At 42.9% G+C, this 24,681-nt stretch overlaps 1 protein-coding gene across 1 annotated transcript in view; it reads left to right on the forward strand.

The window, feature by feature from the left end:
• The first annotated feature begins 5,555 nt into the window (after positions 1 to 5,555).
• The window catches only part of LOC109937802 (transient receptor potential cation channel subfamily M member 2-like), a 32,308-nt gene continuing 13,182 nt past the window's right edge, over positions 5,556 to 24,681 (forward strand). Inside the window, exons 1-4 of the mRNA XM_048598667.1 lie at positions 5,556 to 5,636; positions 8,317 to 8,384; positions 12,535 to 12,609; positions 20,144 to 20,230. Of these exons, the coding sequence (XP_048454624.1) occupies positions 5,556 to 5,636; positions 8,317 to 8,384; positions 12,535 to 12,609; positions 20,144 to 20,230 (311 nt within the window). The remainder of the gene's footprint in view (positions 5,637 to 8,316; positions 8,385 to 12,534; positions 12,610 to 20,143; positions 20,231 to 24,681) is intronic.

Consider the following 24,681-nt stretch of genomic DNA (forward strand, 5'->3'; position numbering starts at 1 on the left):
TTCGTGAGATAGCTAACTATTCATTTCATTGATTCCCTGACCCAGCTTATGCGTCAGTTATACAGGGTATTGGTGCGATTGCATCTGGAGTACTGTGTACAGTATTGGTCATCGTACTCACAGAAGGATGTTAATGCATTGGAAGCAGTTCAGAGAAGGTTTACTAAACTAATACTTGGTCTGAGTGGATTGACTTATGAGGAAAGGCTAGACAGGCCAGGTCTGCATCCTCTGGAGTTTAGAAGAGTCAGAGGTGATTCAATTGAAACGTTAAGATTTTGGGGGATCTTGACAGAGTGGATGTGAAAAGGATCTTTCCTCTTGTGGGAGAATGTAGAACTTGGGGTCATGATTTAAAAAATGAAATCATGGCTAGAATGTATAGTTGAGGAATGTAGCATTGAGGTAAAAATCAGATCAGCTATGATCTTATTGGATGACACAATCACTTGGCTCAACCTGATTGGCCATCGTGGCTCTCACAGGCAGGTCATTCTACCCATATTTGGGTATATGTTGGACCCTCAATCTGTCACTGCTGCACCCAACCTCTCTAATCTGTCCCTGCTGTACCCACCCTCCACACCCTGCCTCCCTGAATCTGTTACTACTGCACCCACCCTCCATAGCCATTTCCCCATTCTGTCACTGCTGCACCAACCCTAACACATATGACCCCCTATCTGTCACTGGTGCACCAACCCTCCACACTCCTGGCCCTCCCAAGCCTCCAGCATGTTCACGAAAGTATATTTTTCCAGGGGGTAAGCAGTACTCTGCCCTCTTCCTGGAAAATGTAGATGGAGGAAATCAGCGCCTCACTTAGCGGGCAGGGTGCTAAAAGTCCCGCTGAACAGGGTGATGCAGTGTGCCTCCACAGAGATGAGAGATAATATTGGGATGGGGAAGGGATTGGGACCCCTCAAAAGGGCTAAGTCGGAATGACACAATGTACGGTCTCCATCAATGCGCACAGTGACACTGCTACATGGTGTGCCCCTCCTTATCTCCTTTTCAAAAAGGCATTTTTAAAAACAACTTTTGAAGCCTGCCCAGCAATGGCCAACGTATTATGGCTCTTAGTCTGAGCCTAGAGGGCACTTTACTCTCCTCTCCCATTGTGTTCAGGGGACAGGTCAATGGGTGGGGAAGGAAAGCAGGTGGGCGTTCATTTACATAACCCAAAGTCTGGCAGGGGGTAGCAGAGGTGGCTTAAAATCCAGCCTGTGGTGCTGACATGTATAGCAGCGCCAGGAGAAAGTGTCAGGACCCCAGCTGCAGTCTCAAGTTTGGGCCAGGAAGCCAGAAATAGCCATGCAGGGCACCCAATGTGATCCACCCAGAGCCTGACACCTCTGGGGATGCCGGCCAGTGAACGCCTGTGGATCATTGGGTCAGCTCAGCTTGTCAGTCAGGCTGCCCGCTGCCCTCCCAATCTGGTGCCTGGCTGCAAGACTGCCAGTCACCTCAGGGAATGAAGCTTCTAGAATGGAGCAGCAGCTGCTATTCAGCAAAAGCTCTCCTTCATCAACTTAGGCAGTCCCTCAAGAGTGAGGATGATCCTCTTCCACTGTAGAGTTGTGGGTACTAAGGTGACGGAGCACTCCGACACCAGATGTGCCTACCCTGCCACTGGAGTGGGCCCAGGTGGTGCATGTGGTATGACAGAGCTCTTTTTGAAAGTCTTACGTTAGGCTTGCTGCTGAAATATCGATCAACAGTGTTATCAGCCGTCCTGGATGAGACATGGACAATGTATAGCAGACAACTCAAACCTCTAGAGAAGTATCAGAAACAATACCTGTGCAAATGCTATGGACCCACTGGCAGGACAGTCATTCTAATATTGCTGGCCTGTCAGGCCAACATCAGCAGCATCGAAGCACTGGTACTGTCAGTTAGTACTGTAATTACAAGAACAGTTATTTGGAAACTTAGAAAATGAGAAACTTCAGCAATGAGGATAGAATGAAGAAGTTGAGACTGTTCTCCTTGGAGACAAGTTGGCTGAAAGGAGATTTGATAAAGGTTTTCGAAATCTTTAGTGGGCTGGATACAGGAGGTAGGGAAAAGCTATTTCTGCTCAGAAAAGAAACAAGAATGAGGCAACATAAAGTAATTTGCAAACAAAGTAAGGGTGATGTGAGAAAACTTTATCAGATAATGAGTAATTAGGGCATAGAATGTACTGTCTGGAAATGTGGAGGCAGGTTCAATTGCGACATTCAAGAGGGCATTGGATGGTTATTTGTATAGACATAGTGCGCAGGGATATGGGGAAAAGGCAGGAGATTGGCACTATATAATGATGTTCATTTGAAGTGCTGGTACAGCCACAATGAGCTAAATAGCTTCATTCTGCACAGTAACAATTCAGCAATTCTCTATGATTCAGTAGAAACAATAGAACAAAGCACAAAGAAAATTACAGGACCGGAACAGGCCCTTCGGCCCTCCAAGCCTGCACCGACATGCTTCCCATCACAAATAATCCCGAACCATCTGGGGACCATATCCCTCTAGTCCCATCCGATTCATGTATTTGTCAAGACGCACTTTAATAGCCACTATCATATCTGCTTCCACTACCTCCCCTGGCAGCGAGTTCCAGGCGCCCACCACCCTCTGTGTAAAAACGTGTTTCATACATCACCTTTAAACCTTGCCCCTCGCACCTTAAACCCATGGCCCCTGGTAACTGATTCTTCCACCCTGGGAAAAAGCTTGTGACTGTCCACTCTGTCCATGCCCTTCATAATCTTATAGACCTCTATGTGATCACCCCTCAACCTCCATTGTTCCAGTGACACAAACCAAGTTTCTCCATTCTCTCCTCATAGCTAATGCCCTCCATACCAGGCAACATCCTGGTAAATCTTTTCTGTACCTTCTCCAAAGCCACCACATCTTTCTGGCAGTGGTGGCAACCAGAATTGAGCACAATATTCTGAATGTGGCCTAACTAAGGTTCTATAAAGATGCAACTTTACCTGCCAATTTTTAAACTCAATGCCCGAGCCGATGAAGGCAAGCATGCCATATGCCTTGTTGACTACCTTTTCCACATGCATTGCCATTTTCAGTGGCCTGTGTACCTGTACACCCAGATCCCTCTGCCTATCGGTACTCTTAAGGGTTCTGCCATTTACTGTATATTTGGATTAGACCTTCTGAAATGCATTACCTCAAATTTTTCCAGATTAAACTCCATCTGCCATCTCTCTGCCCAAGTCACCAACTAATCTATATCTTGCTGTATCCTCTTGACAGTCCTCATTGCTATCTGCCATTCCACCAACCTTTGTGTCATCCACAAACTTACTAATCAGACCAGTTATATTTTCCTCCAAATCATTTATATATATTACAAACAGCAAAGGTCCCAACACTGATCCCTGAGGCACGCCACTAGCCACAGCCCTCCATTCAGAAATGCACTATTCCACTGCTATCCTCTGTCTTCTATAACCAAGCCAGTATTTATCCACCTTGCAAGCTCACCTCTGACCCTGTGTGACTTTACCTTCTATATTAGCCTGCCATGAGGGACCTTGTCAAAGGCCTTACTGAGGTCCATGTAGACAACATCCACTGCCCTACCCTCATCAATCATCTTTGTCACTTCCTGAAAAAACTAAACCAAGTCAGTGAGACATGACCTCCCCTTCACAACCATGTTGCCTTTCGTTAATACGCCCACTTATTTCTAAGTGAGAATAAATCCTGTCTCAAAGAATCTTTTCCAATAATTCCCTACCACTGACGTAAAGTTCACTGGCCTGTAATTAACTGGATTATCCCTGCTATCCTTCTTAAACAAAGGAACAACATTGATTATTCTCCAATCCTCTAGGACCTCCCCTGAAGCCAGTGAGGATGCAAAGATTTCTCTCAAGGCCCCAACAATTTCCTCCCTTGCCTCTCTCAGTATTCTGGCATATATCCCATCAGGCCCTGGGGACTTGCCTACCTTAATGTTTTTCAAGACCCTCAATACCTCCTCCTTTTGATCCCATGACTGAAACTGTCTACATAGCCTTCCCCAGACTCATCATCCACCGTCCTTCTCTATGGTGAATACTGATGCAAAGTATTCATTTAATACCTCACCCATTTCCTCTGGCTCCACACATAAATTGCCTTCCCTGTCCTTGATTGGGCCAACCCTCCCCCTGGCTATCATCTTGCTCTTTATATTTGTATAAAAAGCCTTGGGATTTTCCTTAATCCTGTTGGCCAATGATTCCTGACTCCTTGCTTAAGTTTCTTTTGACTTTACTTGTATTCCCAGCCTCCTAACCTTGGCAAATGCTTCCTTTTTCTTTTTGACTAAGTTTACAATATCTCTCGTTACCCAAGGTTCCCTAAACTTGCCATACTTATCCTTCATCCTTAAAGGAACGTGCCGGTCCTAAGTTCCTATCAACTTACACTTGAAAGCCTCCCATATACCAGATGTTGATTTTCCCTTAAATATCTGCCTACAATCTACATTCTTCAGTTCCAGCCTAATATTGTTGGAATTAGCCTTCCCCCAATTTAGCACCTTCACCTAACAACTACACCTATCTTTATCCATCAGTACCTTAAAATTGTGATCACTGTTCCGGAGCTGCTCACCTACTGAGACGTCGACCACCTGACCAGGGTCATTCCCCAATTCTAGCTCTAGTACAGCCCCTTTCCTTGTTAGATTAGCTACATGCTGTTTCAAGAAGCCCTCCTGGATGCTCCTTACAAACTCTGCCCCATTCACCCCCAAGCACTATGTGAGTCCCAGTCAGTATATGGAAAGTTAAAATCACCCACGACAATAACCCTGTTACTTTTACATCTTGGCAAAATCTGCCGACATATCCGTTCTTTTACCTGGCTGTTGTGAGGCCTATCGCGAACCCCAAACATTGTGATTGCACCCTGCCTGTTCCTGAGGTCTATCCATATTGCCTCACTGTGTGAGCAATCCAAGGTGTCCGCCTGCAGTACAGCTGTGATATTCTCCTTAACAAGTAGTGCAACTCTCCCACCCCTTTACATCCCCCTCTATCCCGCCTGAAACATCTGTGTACTGGAACATTAAGCTGCCAATCCTGTCCCTCCCTTAACCAAGTCTCTGTAATAGCAACAACATCATAGTTCCTCTGTAATAGCAACAACATCATATACTGACAGAGATGTCAGTGACCTGGATTTAGTTGGTAAGAAACACTGCCTGTTTGCCTGGAGCCAAACTCTGTGCAGAATTATAAAAAGAATATTCAAAGAAAGCAAAGAGAAACCAAAATAAAAGGGAGAAACAAGAATGAGAATAAACTAACCAGGAATATAAAAACATATTTCAAGAGCTTTTATGGGCATAAAGAATACAGTAGGTAAAGGAAATGTTGGAGACCAAGTCAGAATTATATTAAAGAAACCAAAATTGCAGGAGAAACTCAGCAGCATCTGTGGAGAGTTCATGTTTTGAGTCCAATGTGATGCTTCTTCAGAACTGAAGAGAGAGGTGTTGGGTTTATACTGTTACAAAGGGTGCCAAGGAGTAAGAAGAAATTATCATGGAGAGCGAGGAAATGGTAGAGACTTTGAATAACTATTGTGTGCTGCTCTTCACTGTAGAAGAGAAAAACTACACAGCAGTACTAAAGGGTAACCTGGGGCTAATTAGCATTGGAGAGTTAAAGTGATTAATATCAATAGAGTGCAAGGTAATAGAGAATTTAAGACGTTAAAAGCCTATCAATGCTCAGGGCCTGATGGCCTAAGTCTCTATAAGAGATACTGGACACATTGTTTATGATGCTAGATTCCAGAAAGATCCCAAAGAATTGGATCCCCACTGTTTGAGAGAAATGTTAACCTGACATCAGCCATCAGCAGAGTGCTGGAATATATTGGTAAAGAAGTCTTCAAGTGCTAAGAAAACAATCAATCAGTTAGAGTCAACATGGCTTAGAGAACAGGAAACTGTGTTTGGCAAATTGATTGGAGTTCTTTGAGAATGTAATAAGTAGTTTGAATGAGGTAATACCAGTATAGGTCATATACAGCACAGATGGAGAATTGGTTAAAGGACAGGAGCAGGGAGTAGGCATAACTGGGTGATTTTCAGGTTGTCAGGAGGTGACATTTGGAGTATCACAGAGGTAGCATTGGGACAGCAACCATTTATAATCAGTACCCAAATTATTTAGACAAAGAGATAGAGGATAACGTATTGTTATAAAGCAGAGTTTAACCCCCCTCTGATAACTAAACCAAAATACCCTGAGAGGAGCACCCCACCTTATAACCTATTAAAAAAAGTGTGAAAAGTGGTATAAACTGCCTCTCACCTCCCAATCTGTTATAAAGGGGAGGTTAAATGAAATAAACTCATGATAGTCACTGTATAATCATCAATTAATAATCAGTGGTGAACATTGCTGCCTCACAGCGCCAGGGACCCGGGTTCAATTCCACCCTTGGGTGACTATCTGTGTGGAGTTTGCAATTCTCCCTGTGTCTGCGTGGGTTTCCTCCAGGTGCTCTGGTTTCATCCCATAGTCCAAAGATGTGCAGACTAGGTGGATTGGCTATGCTAAATTGCCTGTAATGTTCAGGGATGTGTAGATTAGGTGGATTATAGGGGGTTGGTCTGGGTGGGATGCTCTGAGGGTCAGTGTGGACTTGTTGGGTGGAAGGGCCTGTTTCACCACTGTAGGGATTCTATGATTCTATCTTGATTCTAAATCTAACAGTGACAAAACCAAACAATTCCTTCTTAACTACTAACTCTTCTGAATAAAATAAAATTGTAATAGTATGCTGTTCCAAAAACCAAATTAATAAAAAAAATTAAAACATAGTCTCTCAAAATTATAACCAGGATAAGTCTTCTGGAATGCTCTGCACCCTCTCCACTGATCTTCAGTCAGGAACACCTATCTCCATCAACTTCCTGTATCAGGAATATTAGCTAAGAGTGCCTAATACTTTTAGTTAGCTGATTGATATTTTGAGAGCTTAGAGAGTTCTGTGAGAGCCGGTCATTTTCTCTTTAGAGCTGCTGGATTGTAACTCTATTAGTTGCTCTCACACAGATTTTCAAATGCCCTCTTCTTTTATACCCTTTATGACCTATTAATTTCTTACAATAGGATTCATCCTAGCTTGTCAAAACCATCAGATTTAATTTTCATTGGTATTTAGCCTTTAAATCTGGTTTAAATTAATTGGCTGATTTTCAAACTGGTTGCCTTAATAACAAAACAAACTACTTTCCTGGGTTGCTAACCACACAGCCTTTTGATACAATATTTCAATTTTCATGAGCTCTCTGTGCACCTGCACATTTTTTTAAATCTCTAAGCCTAGAAAAAACACATCATCTTTTAAAGGGACCACACATTCTTTCTCCATCACATTTTATAAGCATCAATATTTTAAAAACACCAAGTTCTTACGTACTGCCTTCCCATCTACAAGTATTCCACCCAACTTCCCAACAGTACCTACATTTGGTGATGATACAAAGCTCAGTGAGAAGGAGGAGGACACAGAGACTGCATAGAGGTATGGACATATTGAAGTGAGAAAGTAGGAAGGTGACAGATGGAGTATAAAGTGGGGAAACATGAGGTTTTCACCCTGGTTGTAGGAATAAAAAAGAATATTTTTTAAAAGGTGTTAAATTTATAAAACAAACAAAGAATGCTGAGGATACTCAACATCAGTGGAGAGGGACACAGACTTAACATTTCGAGTCCTACTTGACCCTTCTTTGGAACTTGTTAATGTTAAACCTATAAATGTTGATATTCAAAAAGGCTGGTGTGTACAAGTAACACAGATTCAGAATGCAAACTATTAAAGAAGCCAAGTGGGTCTTTATTTCAAGGGATTGGTGTGCACAAAAGAGGTTTTGCTACAGTTATATGGAGTTTTAGTAAGACTACGCCTTCACATCTTAGGAACAATACGTAAATTGCAAATGTTCACAAGATTGGTTCCAAAGACAAGACGGTTCTCCCATGATTGGCTGATCACCCCTCCTTACTGACTGGGAGGAACATAAGTCAGGGGTAGGGCCACCTGTGGATCATCCCCACAGTTTCCCTTGCATTCAGTCACTGTGCCCTTTGCCTTCAGATGGTTCTCACTCTCTGTCTTGTCCTCAAGTCCTACATCCAATCAAAGTCCTGGTACTCCTCTAATCTTGACACTTATGTGGATTCTGATTTTAATCAATTTTTCTGTCTTGACTTCAAATAATAATCATTGCATTGATTTATCTGTTGCCTAAATATTTCCTAATCTTTCAACCAATTCCTTTTGTAGGTTAAGTTTGATGGATATGCCCCTCCTGTTTACACAACTGAAACAGCAGGAGGAGATCACTCTGCTGGGTAAGGGCTCAACAGGGTACTTGTATTTCACTTCTCTTGGGCATTAACTGTATTGGGTATGTGCAAACTGGCAGAGATCTCTTATGTCAGCTGGCCAACTTCCAATCACCAGCAGTCACAAAACAGAGCAGCCACAGGTTCAGAACAAAACTAACCATGTAACCATGAAGGTTCAGAGGACATTGGGTAAGGAATATGAAAAGTCCATCATTTTTGAGGTTAAAAACATTAAATAAATGGAACTTTACTCAGAGATAGATAAAAGGAGTTTAACCCCATGCTGTATTTGCCTTACGCGTGTTTTTCTCTGTATCTAACCCATGCTGTTTTGTGCCCTGGAGGTCCTCGACTTCATATCTGACCTGTGATGTATCTGGAGTGCCTTTCTCTATATTTAAAACGGTGCTGCATCTGCCTTGGGAGTCTCCTAGTCTGTATCTAACCTGTGCTGTATCTGGAATGCCTTTCTCTGTGTTTGATCTGTTTTGTATCTGCTCTAGAAGTGTTTGATGGACAGTGGAGTTGGAACTTACTGAGTATGAGTAGCCGAGAAATAATGACTCATGGATATTTTTCAGGCTAGAGAAGGTTTGTAGTGGCAACTTGTTTGGGACCCTTGCTGGTTCTGATTTCTATAATGATAGATCTTGATGTGCAGGGGACAATTTCAAAGTTTGCAGATGATACAAAACTTGAGAATTGTAAACTATTTTTTACACAGAGGGTGGTTCATGTGTGGAATAAACTTCCTGAGGAAGTGGATGATGTGGGTACAGTTACAACATTTTAAAGATTTTTGGATTGGTACATGAATTGGTGAGGTTTGGAGGGATATGGGCCAAGAGCAGGCAGGTGGGACTAGTTTTATTTGGGATTATGATCGGCATGGACTGGTTGGACAGAAGGGTCTGTTTCCATGCTGTATGACACTATGACTCCATGAGGCGGGCAGTGTGAAACGTCAAAATGACGAGTTGATAGAGTGGACGGATAAGTAGCAGATGAAGTTCAATGCAGAGAAATGTCAGATGATACATTTTGATACAAAGAACCTGAAGCAGTGATATAAAATAAAAGGTCTTACCAACTTGATAGAATTCTTTGAGGAGATGACAAGGCTGATAGATGAGGGAAGGGCTGTGGATGTCAGATACTTGGACTTCAGTAAGGCGTTTGATAAGGTTCCCCATGGTAGACTGATGGAGACAGTGAAGTCGCGTTGGGTCCAGGGTTTACTAGCTAGATGGATAGAGAACTGGCTGGGCAACAGGAGACAGAGAGTTGTAGTGGAAGGGAGTTTCTCAAAATGGAGAACTGTGACCAGTGGTGTTCCACAGGGATCCGTGTTGGGACCACTGTTGTTTGTGATATACATAAATGATCCGGAGGAAGGTATAGATGGTCTGATTAGCAAGTTTGCAGGTGACACTAAAATTGGTGGAGTAGCAGATAGTGAAGGGGACTGTCGGAGAATGCAGCAGAATATAGATAGATTGGAGAGTTGGGTGGAGAAATGGCAGATGGAGTTCAATCCAGACAAATGCGAGGTGATGCATTTTGGAAGATCCAATTCAAGAGCGAACCATACAGTAAATGGAAAAGCCCTGGGGAAAATTGATGCGCAGAGAGGTCTGGGTGTTCAGGTCCATTGTACCCTGAAGGTGGCAATGCAGGTCGATAGAGTGGTCAAGAAGGCATATGGCATGCTTTCATTCATCAGATGGGGCATTGAGTACAAGAGTTGGCAGGTCATGTTACAGTTGTATAGGACTTTGGTTCGGCCACATTTGGAATACTGCGTACAGTTCTGGTCGCCACATTACCAAAAGGATGTGGATGCTTTGGAGAGGGTGCAGAGGAGGTTCACCAGGATGTTGTCTGGTATGGAGGGCGCTAGCTATGAAGAGAGGTTGAGTAGATTAGGATTATTTACATTAGAAAGATGGAGGTTGAGGGGGACCCTGATTGAGGTCTACAAAATCATGAGAGGTATAGACAGGGTGGATAGCAAGAAGCTTTTCCCCAGAGTGGGGGACTCAATTACTGGGGTCACGATTTCAAGGCGAGAGGGGAAAAGTTTAAGGGAGATATGCATGGAAAGTTCTTTACGCAGAGGGTGGTGGGTGCCTGGAACGCGTTGCTAGCAGAGGTGGTAGAAGCGGGCACGATAGCGTCATTTAAGATGTATCTAGACAGATACATGAATGGGAAGGGAGCAGAGGGATACAGATCCTCGGAAAATAGGCAACAGGTTTAGATAGAGGATCTGAATCGGTGCAGACTTGGAGGGCCGAAGGGCCCGTTCCTGTGCTGTAATTTTCTTTGTTCTTTGTTTGTTCTTTGGTACTAATTCTAAAGGGCATGCAGCTGTGTATGTGCACAGATCATTGAAGGTGACAGGACAGGTGGTGAGATCAGTCAGTTAAGCATACAGTATCCTGGTTTTATTAATAGGGACAAGAGCACAAGAGCAAGAATATGATGCTGAAACTGTTTAAGACACTGGTTCGACCTCAGCTGGAATATTGTTCCAATTCTGGACAGCACACCTTAGAAAGATTGTGAATGCAGAAGAGTGTCACAAGAATAGTTCCAGGGATGCAAAACTTCAGCTTTGAAGGTAGATTAGAGAAGTTGAGTAGCTTTGAGATAGGCCAGGTGGAGATATGATAGAAATTTCCAAAATCATGATAGGTATGGACAAAGTGAATAGGGAGAAATTATTTCTACTTGTAAAAGAATCAAGAACAAGAGGGTGCAGATAACCGGTAATTTGCAAACAAAGCAAATGTGAGGTGAGCAAACCTTTTTCACCCAGCAAATATGGAATGCAGTGCCTTGGAATGTGGTGGAGGTTCAATTAAAACATTCAAAAGGGACATTTGATGATTATTTAAATAGGAGCAAGGTGCAGAGTTGCAGGGAAAAGGCAGTAAACTGGCTCTACATATCAATGACCAGAGAGTCAGTGTAGACACAATGGGTCAAATGGCCCCCTTTTGCTCTGTAGCATTAATAAATTTTCCACTTCTACCCTGGAAGTGCCACGGTGAACTAAAGTTTCTCACCTTGATAAGTGTAAAACACAGTTGAGGGAAGAGCCTAGCATATAATTAATAAATCAAACTGGCTAAAACCATCAGAGATGTTTCAGATCAATGCATTTTGTATGAAGTGAGGAGATGCGTAGTTATATGTACTGAGGTTTTTCTGAAAATACTTGATCAAGATGATGCAGGATTGTTAGAGAGTGCTAAACTGGAGAAATAAAGATTTGGGGCTGTCTGCTTGTTGAGTTCTTCTTTCAGTCTGTCTCAGTTTTATAATACAGAAGGTACCAAATTTCATCCCTGATGATAGAGAGCAGCTAAACATTATATTTACCCTTGTTCCTGGAAGATCTTGCTTCTCCTATCACTGGATGTGGCCTTGTCAATGGCACAGTGAGATTTTGCTTTGCTACCCCCTCCATCACAAAACAGTTTGCTGTCTCTCATTGTCTGCACTGACACACAAGGAGTGCCTACAAAATAACATTTTCCTAGGACAAGCCAGAGTCTGCAGCTAAGCACTAGGACTGAAAACGATTTAGTTATCACTCTCTACTCAGTAACATGAAAGCAAAGGATTAAAAAACACGGAGATAACAAGGTGTAGAGCTGGATGAACACAGCAGGCCAAGCAGCATCAGAGGAGCAGGAAGGCTGACGTTTTGGGCCTAGACCCTTCATCAGAAATGGGGGAGGGGAAGGGGGTTCTGAAATAAATAGGGAGAGAGGGGGAGGCGGATAGAAGATAGATATAGGAGAAAATAGGTGGAGAGGAAACAGACAGGTCAAAGAGGCAGGGATGGAGCCAGTAAAGGTGAGTGTAGGTTGGGAGGTAGGGAGGAGATAGGTCAGTCCAGGGAGGACGGACAGGTCAAGGGGGTGGGATGAGGTTAGTAGGTAGGAAATGGGGGTGCGGCTTGAGGTGCTACTATCTCTGATTAAAAAACACCTTTGGTTACATTTGGGTATGCCAGAGGCTGATGACATGACCTCCAAAATTGGATTCAAGCCCCATGACCAAGTTCCATCCACTTTCCCCTCTGCACAGCACAGTAACATACTTTCTCCATCCAAATTGACATTGCCTCACTCTTTTCCAGGTTGGCAAAAAGTAAAACCTTCAAGATCAGAGATGCAGGCCCGGACACTCATAGGCTTGAGGAATCATTACCCCTGTGAGTTGAACAGTGTTTTCCTCTTGAACCTTTTTCAGATGATAAACAAATGCCATCTTGACTCAACTGTTGTTTTTGCTTGTTCGAGCAATGTATTTTTACAAGGATTCTCCAAACTTCTTTCAGTAAGATCAGGGATCATCTTCAGAATTGATTGATCAGCCTATTCTAATACACATCTGTGGTAGGTGGAATATAGCTGAACCTCCTTAATTCCAAAATTATTGATATACTTAAGGGTTTTTTGTCACTATTTTATAACCACCAATCTGGAGTGCATTTAAAACAAATGTTTATACATATATATAAATACCTGTATAAATCTATATGCTTATACATTCACAAAGATATTCACAGCACTGTTTCATAGACCCAACAAGACCAAACAATTCAGAGAATTACTGTTCAAACTCATTATGTAGCCATAGGGTCATAAATTCATACAGCACGGAAACAGACCCTTCAGTCTAACCAGTCCATGCCGAACATAATCCCAAACTAAACTAGTCCCATCTGCCTGCTGCCGGCCCATATCCCTCCAAACCTTTCCTATTTATATATTCATCCAAATGTTTTTTTTAAATGTTGTAATTGTACCCGCATCCAACACTTCCTTAGAGAGTTCTTTCCACATGTGAACGAGCATCTGTGCAAAAAATTTGGCTCATCTTTTTTTAAATCTCTCTCCTCTCACCTTAAAAATGTGTCCCCTAGTCTTGAAATTCCCCATCTTAGGGAAAAGACAACTACCACTACTCTATCTATACCTCTTATTATTTTATAATCTTCTATCAGGTCATGTCTCAACCTTTCACACTCCAGTGAAAAAAGTCCTAGCCTATCCAACCATTCCTAATAAGTCACGCCTTCCATACCCGGCAACATCCTGGTAAATCTCTTCAGAGCGCCTTTTCAACAAACATTGAGAAAACTGCCCTGACTTAATTTCACTGGAAGTAAATTCTTCCTTTTCTCAATCTTCTGTATAAATGGCACAGACATGACCTGAATGTGGATATGTAAGGGAATCATATCTGACATATTTGAATGCCAGGACTCAAGCACTGGTAATTTGTCTTTTTTTAAATCACCATCATAATTCCTTTCATGAATTATCAAACCACAAGCAAAAAGTTGTGAATTGCTGTAGCTCATTGCTATGATCAAATGTTAAGGCCTTTTGACAAGTTTGGTGTGGTTCACATGACTCCAGTGACATAAAATTCCTGGTGCAGATTCACACATCAGATTTTCTTGGGACAATGGCTGCTGAGCACTGGAGACACACTCATAAACCAGAGACAGGTTACACTGAGAGCAGAGGCATTCTAGGCATTGAACCTCTGATTGTCATAAAGACACCCACCTCCCCCGAGTCCCCCAACAATTGGGACAGAGCGCAGTCCTTCCTGAGAGAGTGATTTAATGCATGGGAGTCCACGATAACATTATGTTGGGATCCAAGAGATCAAGTCACGTTGTAGCTGGACTGCATTAAGAAGTCCTACGTTCTTCCAATTTAACTAGCAAAATGAAGCTTTAAATAAAGCTAAATGTAGGAGCTACCACATGAACGGTGACATCCCAAAAATAACAATAAAGTAATGAACAGTAAATCAGTCTGTTTGACTGTGCTTTGTTGATAAGTGGATAGATATGATTGGCTCTGGGACAGCTCCCAGTTCTTAGCTACAAGAGTGCTAGAGCAGAACCTGCACTACATTTGCCCGGCAAAGTCTGATGTTTGAGTATGGAGGGACCTTTATTCTGTATCTAATTTGTGCTGTTGCAATCATGGGGGTATTTCCTGGGACGATAACATGAAGGCATGACTCTATAATTAACTGGACATGATTAATTAATCGTGTGTAGAGGCAGCTTTACCTTTTCCAGGAAGTATTGTTAGATGGATCAATTTAGACAAGCCCTGTGTTAAACCTGTTCCATTCCTGGCAGCAGTGTTTAGTGGGAAAGTGTAAATCAAATGTTCCCTGTTTTTAGCCAGTATTATAAGATAGAGAGTACCTAAAATAGTCAGTGCTCCCTCAATATCACTAATGCAAAATCCCAAACAATGCAGACCATAATCAACCGATTGGCCACTATGGGCAACATCAATAGCCAACATGTATAGCTGTAGTTGGTAATTTAAACAGTCTCCACCTAGCCAGTATATTTGAGAAGCTAAAGGAAAACAAATCCCCAGGACCTGAGAAACTGCATCTTTGGCTTCTCAAATAGTTGCCGCAGAAGCACTGAACACACTGGATGTGATTTTCTAAAACTTACGAGATCTAAAAGCAGACCCACGATTTGGAAGTTAGCAAATGTAACAGCCTAATAAAATTATACATTGGCCATTCAGCCCCGCAAACCTGCTCCATCATTGAAAACAGTCATAGTTGATCTGGTTACGGCTTTAACTTTACTTACTTGCCTTATTCCATTCCCTCCCTTGACACTGTTGAACATCAAAAATCTGTTTAATTTGGCTTTGAATATCTACAAAAATCCAGCCTTCACAGCACACTGTGCAAGAGAATTTCTACCACTGCTGGCCCTCAGAGAGAACAATAAAATATTGAAGATAGTCCAATGAAAAGTAATCTCGACCTGAAATTATAACTTTGTGTTGCTCAAGAGATGCTGTTTGACCTACTGATGGTTTCCAGCATTTTTCCTGCTTTTATTCCATGGTTACTGTTCCTTTCTTAAATTTCTACATTTTTGTTTGTAAGCTTTTAGCACTAATTCAAAGACATTGTCCATCTCATAATCAGTGACCATGGTGGATGTGACAGGAAAGAGTTCACTGTTCAGTTTTGGCTTAAATTCAAACCAGGACAGTTGAATTTGATTGGTCAAGGCATCGTCATGTGGATTGCACCAAGAAGTGGCAGCTCCTGACCTCTTGTTCTAATATTCTTTTAGTTTGCAAAGGACAGGGACTACAGGTGTGAATATACATAGATTCTAGCAAGTGAGCCACAATGCAACCTGATAGATAATCTTAAATTTCTTGTCAGCCTGATGCTTAGCCCAGTCTGGATTTTTCAGCAAGTGTTGTCCAATTGAAGAATTACATCTTATGTTGAAACAATATGCTCTGAGCCTTGCAAGCATGGGCCAGTCAAATACATAAGGCAATTGAAACTAGGAGCAGGAGTAGACTATTCAGATCTCCCTACCCCTGCATCCAGTCCTGAAGAAGGGTAATACCTGAAATGTTGCTGCAGATACTGCCTGGCCTGCTGTGTTCTTCAAGCCTCCTGTTTGTCTACATTCAATCCCTTGAGCCTGCTCTGCCATTTGATATGATCATGGCTGATCTCATCTTGGTCTCAACTCCACTTTCCTGCCTAATCTCCATGACCCTTACACCAATTACTAATTTCAAATCTTTACGCTGTCTCCTTAAATTTGTTTAATGACCCAGAATCCACTATACCTTAGGGTAGTGAATTTCACAGATTCATAACCTGTTGAGAGAAATAACTTCTCTTGATCTCTGTTTTAAATCTGCCACACCTTATCCTAAAATTATGACCTCTCATTCTAAATGGCTCCACATGAGGTGACATCCTCTCTATGTCTACTTTGTCAATCCTGTTTAGATCTTACACACCTCAATTATATCTTCTCTTATTCTTCTAAACCACTCACCTCTGGAATCAATCTGGTAAATCTTCTCTGAACTGCCTCCAGTGCGACTACAAATTGGCACCTCCACCAAGGGGACCAAAACTATGGATTACTCCAGGCGCAGTCTCACTAATACCTTGTACAGTTACAGGATCACTTCCCTACTTTTATACTCTCTACCTTAGCAACAAATGCCAGAATTGTATTTGCCTTCCTTATTACCTGCTGTACCTACATATTGGTTTTCTGTGATTCATCCACGAGAAAATCCATACCTCTCTGCACCAAAGCTTTGCAAAGTATCTCTCCATTTAGATAACAATTAGCATTTGACGAAAATGGATAACCTTACACCTATCCACATTGAACTTCATTTTCTAGTATTGGCCCAGCGTTCACCTAACCTATCCAAATTCATTTGTAAACTTCTTATTTCATTAGTGCAACTTACTTTCCCACTTCTTTTAGTGTCATTTGCAAATTTGACTATAGTACTTTCTATTCGTACATCCAAGTTATGAACGTAAATTATAAATAGTTGGGGCCAAAGGACCAAACTCTATAGCATCCCACTAGTTACATCCTGCCAACCATAAAAAGACCCATTTATCCCAACTCTCTGCTTTCTGTTGGTTAGCCAATCCTCTATCTAAACTAATAAATTACCCCTAACCCAATGTGATCTCACCTTGTATTTATCTATTGTGTGGCAAACCACCTGCTCCCTCCTTCACAATCCCAACCCACTGACAGTTTGGGGATAGTTGTTCCATGTCCATCTCAGATGTGCCACCTGACTAGCTGGCTGCATGGGCAGTCCACACACACACAGACCCCTGTTACAGAAAGGTTTGACTGTGACCTTAGTGACCTCTTCTCTTGGGACTGTGGGGTTTACAACCCAATGATTTAGGTTTGAATGTAGGATGCAGTGCAGACCACACAAAAATTGGTAGAATCGTAAAAAGTGAGGAGGATGGACTTGGACTACACGTGGATATAGTCAGGCTGGTCAGATAGGCTAATCAGTGGCAAATGGAATTCAATCCAGATAAATATGAGGTGATACACTTGGGCATAAGACAATGTAATACATGATGAACGGTAGAACCCTGGGAAGCACCAAGGATCAAAGGGACCTTGGTATGCGTGTACACCAGTCTCTTAAGGTATCAGGACATGTAGATAAAGTGGTTAAAAATGCATCTGGGATATTTGACTTTATTGGCCAAGGAATATAGTTTAAGAGCAGGAAGGTGATGCTGGAACTGTGTAAAACATTGGTTAGGCCTCAGCTAGGTATTGTGTGCAGTTCTGGAATCCACATTATAAGAGGGATGTGATGGTACTGGAGTGGGTACAGAGAAAATTTACCAGTATGATGCCTGGGCTGAAGAATTTAAGTAATGAAGAGAGATTGGACAGACTTGGGGTTGTTTTCCTTAGAACAGAGGAGACTGAAAGGGAACATGATTGAGATGTATAAAATTAAGGACCATAGATAGGGTAAAGAGGAAGATATTTCTCTGCTGTTTTCACTGCTCACAGTGTGGTCTCCTCTACACTGGTGAGATGAAATGCAGACTGGAAAACCGCTTTGTTGAACACCCACATTCTGTCCTCAAAAGTGACCCTGAGCTTCTGGTTGCCTGCCACTTCACCACACCATTGTGTTGTCTGGCCTACAACTGTGCCTCAGGCTTACTGCAGTGCTCCAGCAAAGCTCAGAACATCATCTTATGGCTTCAGGGATCAATACTGAGTATACACAGACACAGACATACACACAAACACACACACACACACACACGCGCGCGCGCGCACGCACACACACACTCAGTCTTGCACGCCGCCACACACACAAACACACACAGAGTCACAAACTCACTCTATTTCTCTCTCTTACACTTTCACTCTCTCTCACACCCATAATACTCATGCTCACTTTCTCACACACACATTCTCTCACACACACTCTCTCACATGCACACACTCATGCACACACTCTCCCTTACACACACACTCTCTCATGTTCACACACTCTTTCTCACACGCACACTCTCACACGCTTGCACCTTCTCACACACACACTCTGTCATACAGACACACTATCTTATGCAGACACACACTCTCATACAGACACACACCTGTCTCTCTCTCTTACACATCTCTCACACACTCGTACAGGGTTTCACACTCACACACCTCTCTCACACATACATACAGATAAATCTTCACATGGACAAACATCACACACACCTCTCTCTTTCTCAAACACACAGATACAGACTCACGGTCTCACATACACTCACAGTCACACACACACTCAGTCACACACACACTCTCAATCACACACACAATGTCAGTCACATTCTCTCTCACTCAGTCTTTCTCACACTATCACACTCTCGCTCACACACACTCTCTCGCTCACACACACACACACACACACACACCTTCTCAAACCTTTACACCCTTACTAACTCACTCAAACACAAGTTCAGTTTTTGTTACCGTTGTTTTCATGATAGAGGGATCAGTGACCCAGGTGCATATATTTAAGATAAGGGATAGCAGGTTTACAGGAGATGTGAGGAAAACCCCTTTTCACCCAGATGGTGCTGGGGATCTGGAACCCACTGCCTGTAAGGGTGGCTGAGGCTGAAACCCTCATGATACTGAAGAAGTATTTAGCTGTGCACTTGCGATGCCATGGCATACATGATGGAATGATGGAATACAATGTAGGAAAGTGTGAGGTCATGCACTTTGATACGACAAATAGAGGCATAGACTATTTTCTAAATGGGGAGAAAATTCAGAAATCTGAAGTGCAAAGGGCCTTGGGAGGTCTTAGTCCAGGATCCTCTGAAGATTAACTGGCAGGTTGAATTAGTAGTTAGGAAGGCAAGTACAATGTTGGCATTTATTTCAAGAGGACTAGAATATAAAAGCAGAGATGTACTTCTGAAGCTTTGTAAGGCTCTGGTCAGACCACATTTAGAATATTGCGAGCAATTTTGGGCACCATATCTCAGGAAGGATGAATTGGGCCAAAGGAACTGGGTCCGGAGGAAGTTTTTGAGAATGATCCCAGGAATGAAAGGCTTAACATATGAGGAATGTTTGAGGACTCTGGTTCAATACTCGATGGAGTTTAGAAGGATGAGGGGAGATCGAACTGAAACTTACAGAATACTGAAAGGCATAGATAAAGTGGACATTGGAAAGATGTTTCCATTAGCAGGAGAGACTAGGACCTGAAGACACAGCCTTAGAGTAAACAGAAGACCTTTACCTTAGAACAGAGATAAGGAGAAACTTCTTCAGCCAGAGAGTGGTTAATCTTTGGAATTCATTGCCACAGAATGAATTGGCAGCATGTTGGCTCAGTGTTTAGCACTGCTGCCTCAAGCTATTCTAAGAAGGCTGTGGAGGCCAGGTCATTAAGTATATTTAAGACAGAGATACATAGGTTCTTGACTGTCAAGGGGATCAAAGGTTATGAAGGACAAAGTGAAAGAATGGGTTTGAGAACCTTTTCAACCATGACTGAATGGCAAAGCAGATTTGATGGGCCAAATGGCCTAATTTTTGCTCCTATGTCTTACGGTCTTATGGTATAAGACTGTGGGCCAACTGCAGAAAAATGGGATTAGAATAGGTATGATAGGCTGAAAGACATTTTTCCGTGCTGTTGATCTCTTTGACCTTTATTACTCTATGGTGACCCTTGGGCCTGTGAGCCTGGGCCCTGCCACCAATTAGCAGAGAATGGTATGTCCTGGAATTTGCAAATGATTACATCACAAGTGGATACTTTGCAAAACTGTCTGCCGGCAACACAGTGCCCAGTTACAGACCTACCAAAAATGCTAACTGAATGTTTCAGAAATCCACATGGAAGGACTGGCCTGGGGGGAAGAGGAAGTCTTCGCTGTTATGGACCAAACATGGCAATGGATCCCATTATTACGCGGTAAGTGAACAGAGAAATTGACATGTTTCCAATCGGGAATCTTGCACGTCGTTTAAGTCCATAATATTTTCATTTTTACAATATCAGTCAGTCCTGGTCAAGCAGTGTAGCATGTGTGAAGGTAACATCAGATGCAAAACAGTAACAACTTGAAATGACCATACTGGAGGACCACGTTGAAATGAGAATGGTATGTCACTGGATGAGTAATCCAAAACCCCAGGTTAATGTTCTGGCCAGATCCACAGCAGCATGGGTGAGTTTCAGAAATGGCTAACAGTGATGCCCACATCCCTCTTGAAGATTAAAACATTGAAGGAAACATTTAGGCCCTTTGCCGTGTCCCCTGCTTGAACAACTCTCTCCGTGACTCCCTCGTCCGCTCCACACTCCCCTCCAGCTCCACCACACCCGGCACTTTTCCCTGCAACCGCAGGAAGTGCTACACCTGCCCCCATACCTCCTCCCTCACCCCCATCCCAGGCCCCAAGAAGACTTTCCACATCAAGCAGATGTTCACCTGCACATCTGCCAATGTGGTATACTGCATCCGCTGTACCCGGTGTGGCTTCCTCTACATCGGGGAAACCAAGCGGAGACTCGGGGACCGCTTTGCAGAACACCTACGCTCGGTTCGCAACAAACAACTGCACCTCCCAGTCGCGAACCATTTCAACTCCCCCTCCCATTCCTCAGACGACATGTCCATCCTGGGCCTCCTGCAGTGCCACAACGATGCCACCCGAAGGTTGCAGGAACAGCAACTCATATTCCGCTTGGGAACCCTGCAGCCCAATGGTATCAATGTGGATTTCACAAGTTTTAAAATCTCCCCTCCCCCCACCACATCCCAAAACCAGTCCAGCTCGTCCCTGCCTCCCTAACCTGTTCTTCCTCCCACCTATCTCCTCCTCCCACCTCAAGCCGCACCTCCATCTCCTACCGACCAACCTCATCCCGCCCCCTTGACCTGTCCGTCCTCCCTGGACTGACCTATCCCCTTCCTAACTCCCTACCTACACTCACCTTTCCTGGCCCCATCCCCGCCTCTTCGACCTGTTTATTTCTTCTCCACCTATCCTCTCCTCCATCCCTCTTCTATCCGCCTCCCACTCTCTCCCTATTTATTTCAAAAACCCCTTCCCCTCCCCCTTTTCTGATGAAGGGTCTAGGCCCGAAACGTCAGCCTCTCTGCTCCTATGATGCTGCTTGGCCTGCTGTGTTCATCCAGCCTTGCACCTTGTTGTCTCGGATTCTCCAGCATCTGCAGTTCCTACTATCTCTGATTATTTAGCTGCTGTTTTCTAAATCATTCTGCTAGGTCTTTGTAATCTCCCCACATATTTTGGCAATATTTTCACTGACTCTGATAACTGGCTAAACCCTCAGTGTAGTGTTCACAGTGGCAGACCGACAGGATCTTTGCTGCTAATTACTTCAGAAATTAGATCAATCCTATCAGTAATTAGATCAATCCTCTTAGAAATTAGATTGATCTCCTTAGAAATCAGGTTGATTCTCATAGATATTAGATTGATCCTATTGGGAATTAGATTCATCCACTCAGAGATTAGATATATCCTCTCGCTAATTAGATTGATCCTCTCAGAAGTTAGGTTGATCCTATTGGTTGTTAGATCGACCCTCAGAAATTAGATCAATCCTCTCAGAAATTAGATCAATCTTATTAGTAATTATATTGACTCTCAGATATTAGACTGACCATCTTAGAAACTGAATCGATCGTGTTAGCTATTGGATTGATCTTATCAGATATTAGAATGATCACTCCCTTTAGGCAGTTTGCTCCTGTGTGCAGTGAACAGTCTGAGCATATCCCTGACCGAATCCAGAGCCAGGCATTTACTGGAAGACTACCTCCTGGTGGTTGGCCAGGAGACTTCCTCTCAGTACACCTCAGAATGAGCCTCCAGACTGAAAATGGTCCAACTATGGCTAAACAAAATCGTGTGCAAGGGTCCACACCCACAAGTCTGTCCGCACTCCTCCTCCTCCACCACAAGTCCCTCTTCTTCACCAGCACCCCCATCTGACGCTCCCCCCCGCAACCCCAGCCCTGCAGGTCACATTGATGGTCCTAGTAAATTTGAATTTCCATCATGTTGAAATTGTCTTACAAGGCCTCCGAGAGCATAGCTTGCTTGAGGCACTCTTGTGTTGGACAGCTACCACCATGGATCACTCCTCTCTTCACTGCTGTACAGATGTTCCCAATTGTTTTTCTTCATTCTTTCAAGGCATGCTGGCAAGACCATTATTTTACCCATCCCTAATTCCCTGTCAATTTAGTGGCTCGCTGGGCCATTCAGATGGTAGTTAAGAGGCAACCGCATTGTTGTGTGTCTGGAGTCACATGTAAGCCATATCAGGTAAAGATGGCGGATTTTCTTGCCTAAAAGATGTTAGTGAATCAAATCGGTTTTTCCAATTGATGATAATTTCACAGTCACCATTACTGAAGTTTATAAATGCAGAATTTGTCATTGAATTTGAACTGAATTGAATTGAATTTGATGGGAAGTAGAGCAGCAGGTCAGGATGTGAAAGAAAGCTGGACATTAATAGGATGAACGAGCAGGGCCAGTTTAATGAACAGGGTGGGACTGTAAAAAGTGTTTTAAGTTAACCTGGAGGGAGAAATAGTAAAAAGATGCTGAAGGACACGATAGAGTGTACAGCCAAATTAGAGTTCTTAACATAAATGCACGGAGTCTAAGGAACGAATGAAATTAGCTACAGGCACAGATTCAAATTAGAAACCATGATAAAGTACCTATTACAGAGCCATGGCTGCAGGATGATCATGACTGGGAGCTAAACATACCAGGTTATAAGATTTAGAGCTTACAGGATATAGAAAATAGCAGAGGGGGCGGAGTAGCATTGCTGATTGGAACCAGAATCACTTCTATGGTGAGGGAGAATGTAATGAGGGGAAAGCACCCAGTGTAGACCTTGTGGGTAGAACTGAGGAACCATAACGGAACTAAAACCGCAATAGGTGTCTTGTATAGACCACCTGATAGCAGTTTAGAACTGCTATATTGTATAAATGCTGAAATTAAGCCACTAAGTAGTAAAGGCAGAGTAGTATTGGTGGGGGATTTTAATTTTAACATAGACTGGGAGAGAGACAGCCAGAGAGAGGACCTGCCAGAAAGGTTGTGAATTTCTAGAGTGTGTCCACGATTGTTTCCTATGGCAATATATCTTGGGTGTAATAAGGGGACAATCAATATTGGATCCAGTAATGAGCAATAAGCCTGATTTAATTAGTGACCTAGTTGTTTTGAGCATTTGTCAAATAGTGATCATTACACGATCGAGTTTCATGCAGCGTGTGTAAAACTCAGGCAAAAATCAGATGTTAAAATTTTAGACTTAAGTAAGGCTGACTTTAATGGGATGAGGCAGAGACTGTCTACAGTAAACTGGGAATCTCTGCAAATAGGTAAAATAACTGAGGTATAGTTGATGGTGTTCATAGAAACATTTAATGCTAGAGAAGGAAAAGCTCCATCTCATACAAAGAAGCAGCCATGAATATCAAAGGAAGTAAGGTACAGCACAAAGTAAAAAGATGGACTTATAAAACCACAAAGAACCATATACATTCATATAGAACAAGTACAAAAATCAACAAAGGGTCACAATGGGACTTATAAGAGCTAAAAAGCATTATGAAAGGAAACTTGCAAGGTACATAAAATATAATAAGAACAGAATTTATAATTTTATAAAGGGAAAGCAGCTGGCTAACAGTACTATTGGCCAACTGAAGTCTGAGAATGGGGATATCATCAATGACCATTGGGAAGTGGCACACATGCTGATTTTTGCTATAGTATTCAGAGCCATGATGTACCCATGAGGATAGCCTTAACCGGGATCTTGGGTTCATGTCACACTACAGATGACCCCACTACACTATACACTCTCTCTCTCTCTCTCTCTCTCACACACACACACACACACACACACACACACACACACACACACACACAATATCACACAGATCTCTCTCCACACACATATACGCACACAAACACTCACATACACAAACACACTCTCTCTTTACACACACAAACACACACATTAACTCTATCCACACACTCAAACACCCACACAGACACACTCACACTCTCTCCACACACACAAACACACACATAAATACACACAAACACACTTCCTCCACACACACAAACACACACAGACATGCATACACACACACACACCCACACACACCCGCACACTCTCGCTCTCCCACACACACACACTCTCCCACACAAGCACACGTTCCCACACACACACTCTCTCTCTACACACACACACACAAATGCACTCTCTCTCTCCACATACACACACATACACACACACACTCTATCTCCACACACACAAACACTCACACACTCACACACATACAGAGACAC

The sequence above is a fragment of the Rhincodon typus genome, chromosome 7, assembly GCF_021869965.1.
Source record: "Rhincodon typus isolate 14 chromosome 7, sRhiTyp1.1, whole genome shotgun sequence".
In the NCBI taxonomy this organism is placed as follows: Eukaryota; Metazoa; Chordata; class Chondrichthyes; order Orectolobiformes; family Rhincodontidae; genus Rhincodon; species Rhincodon typus.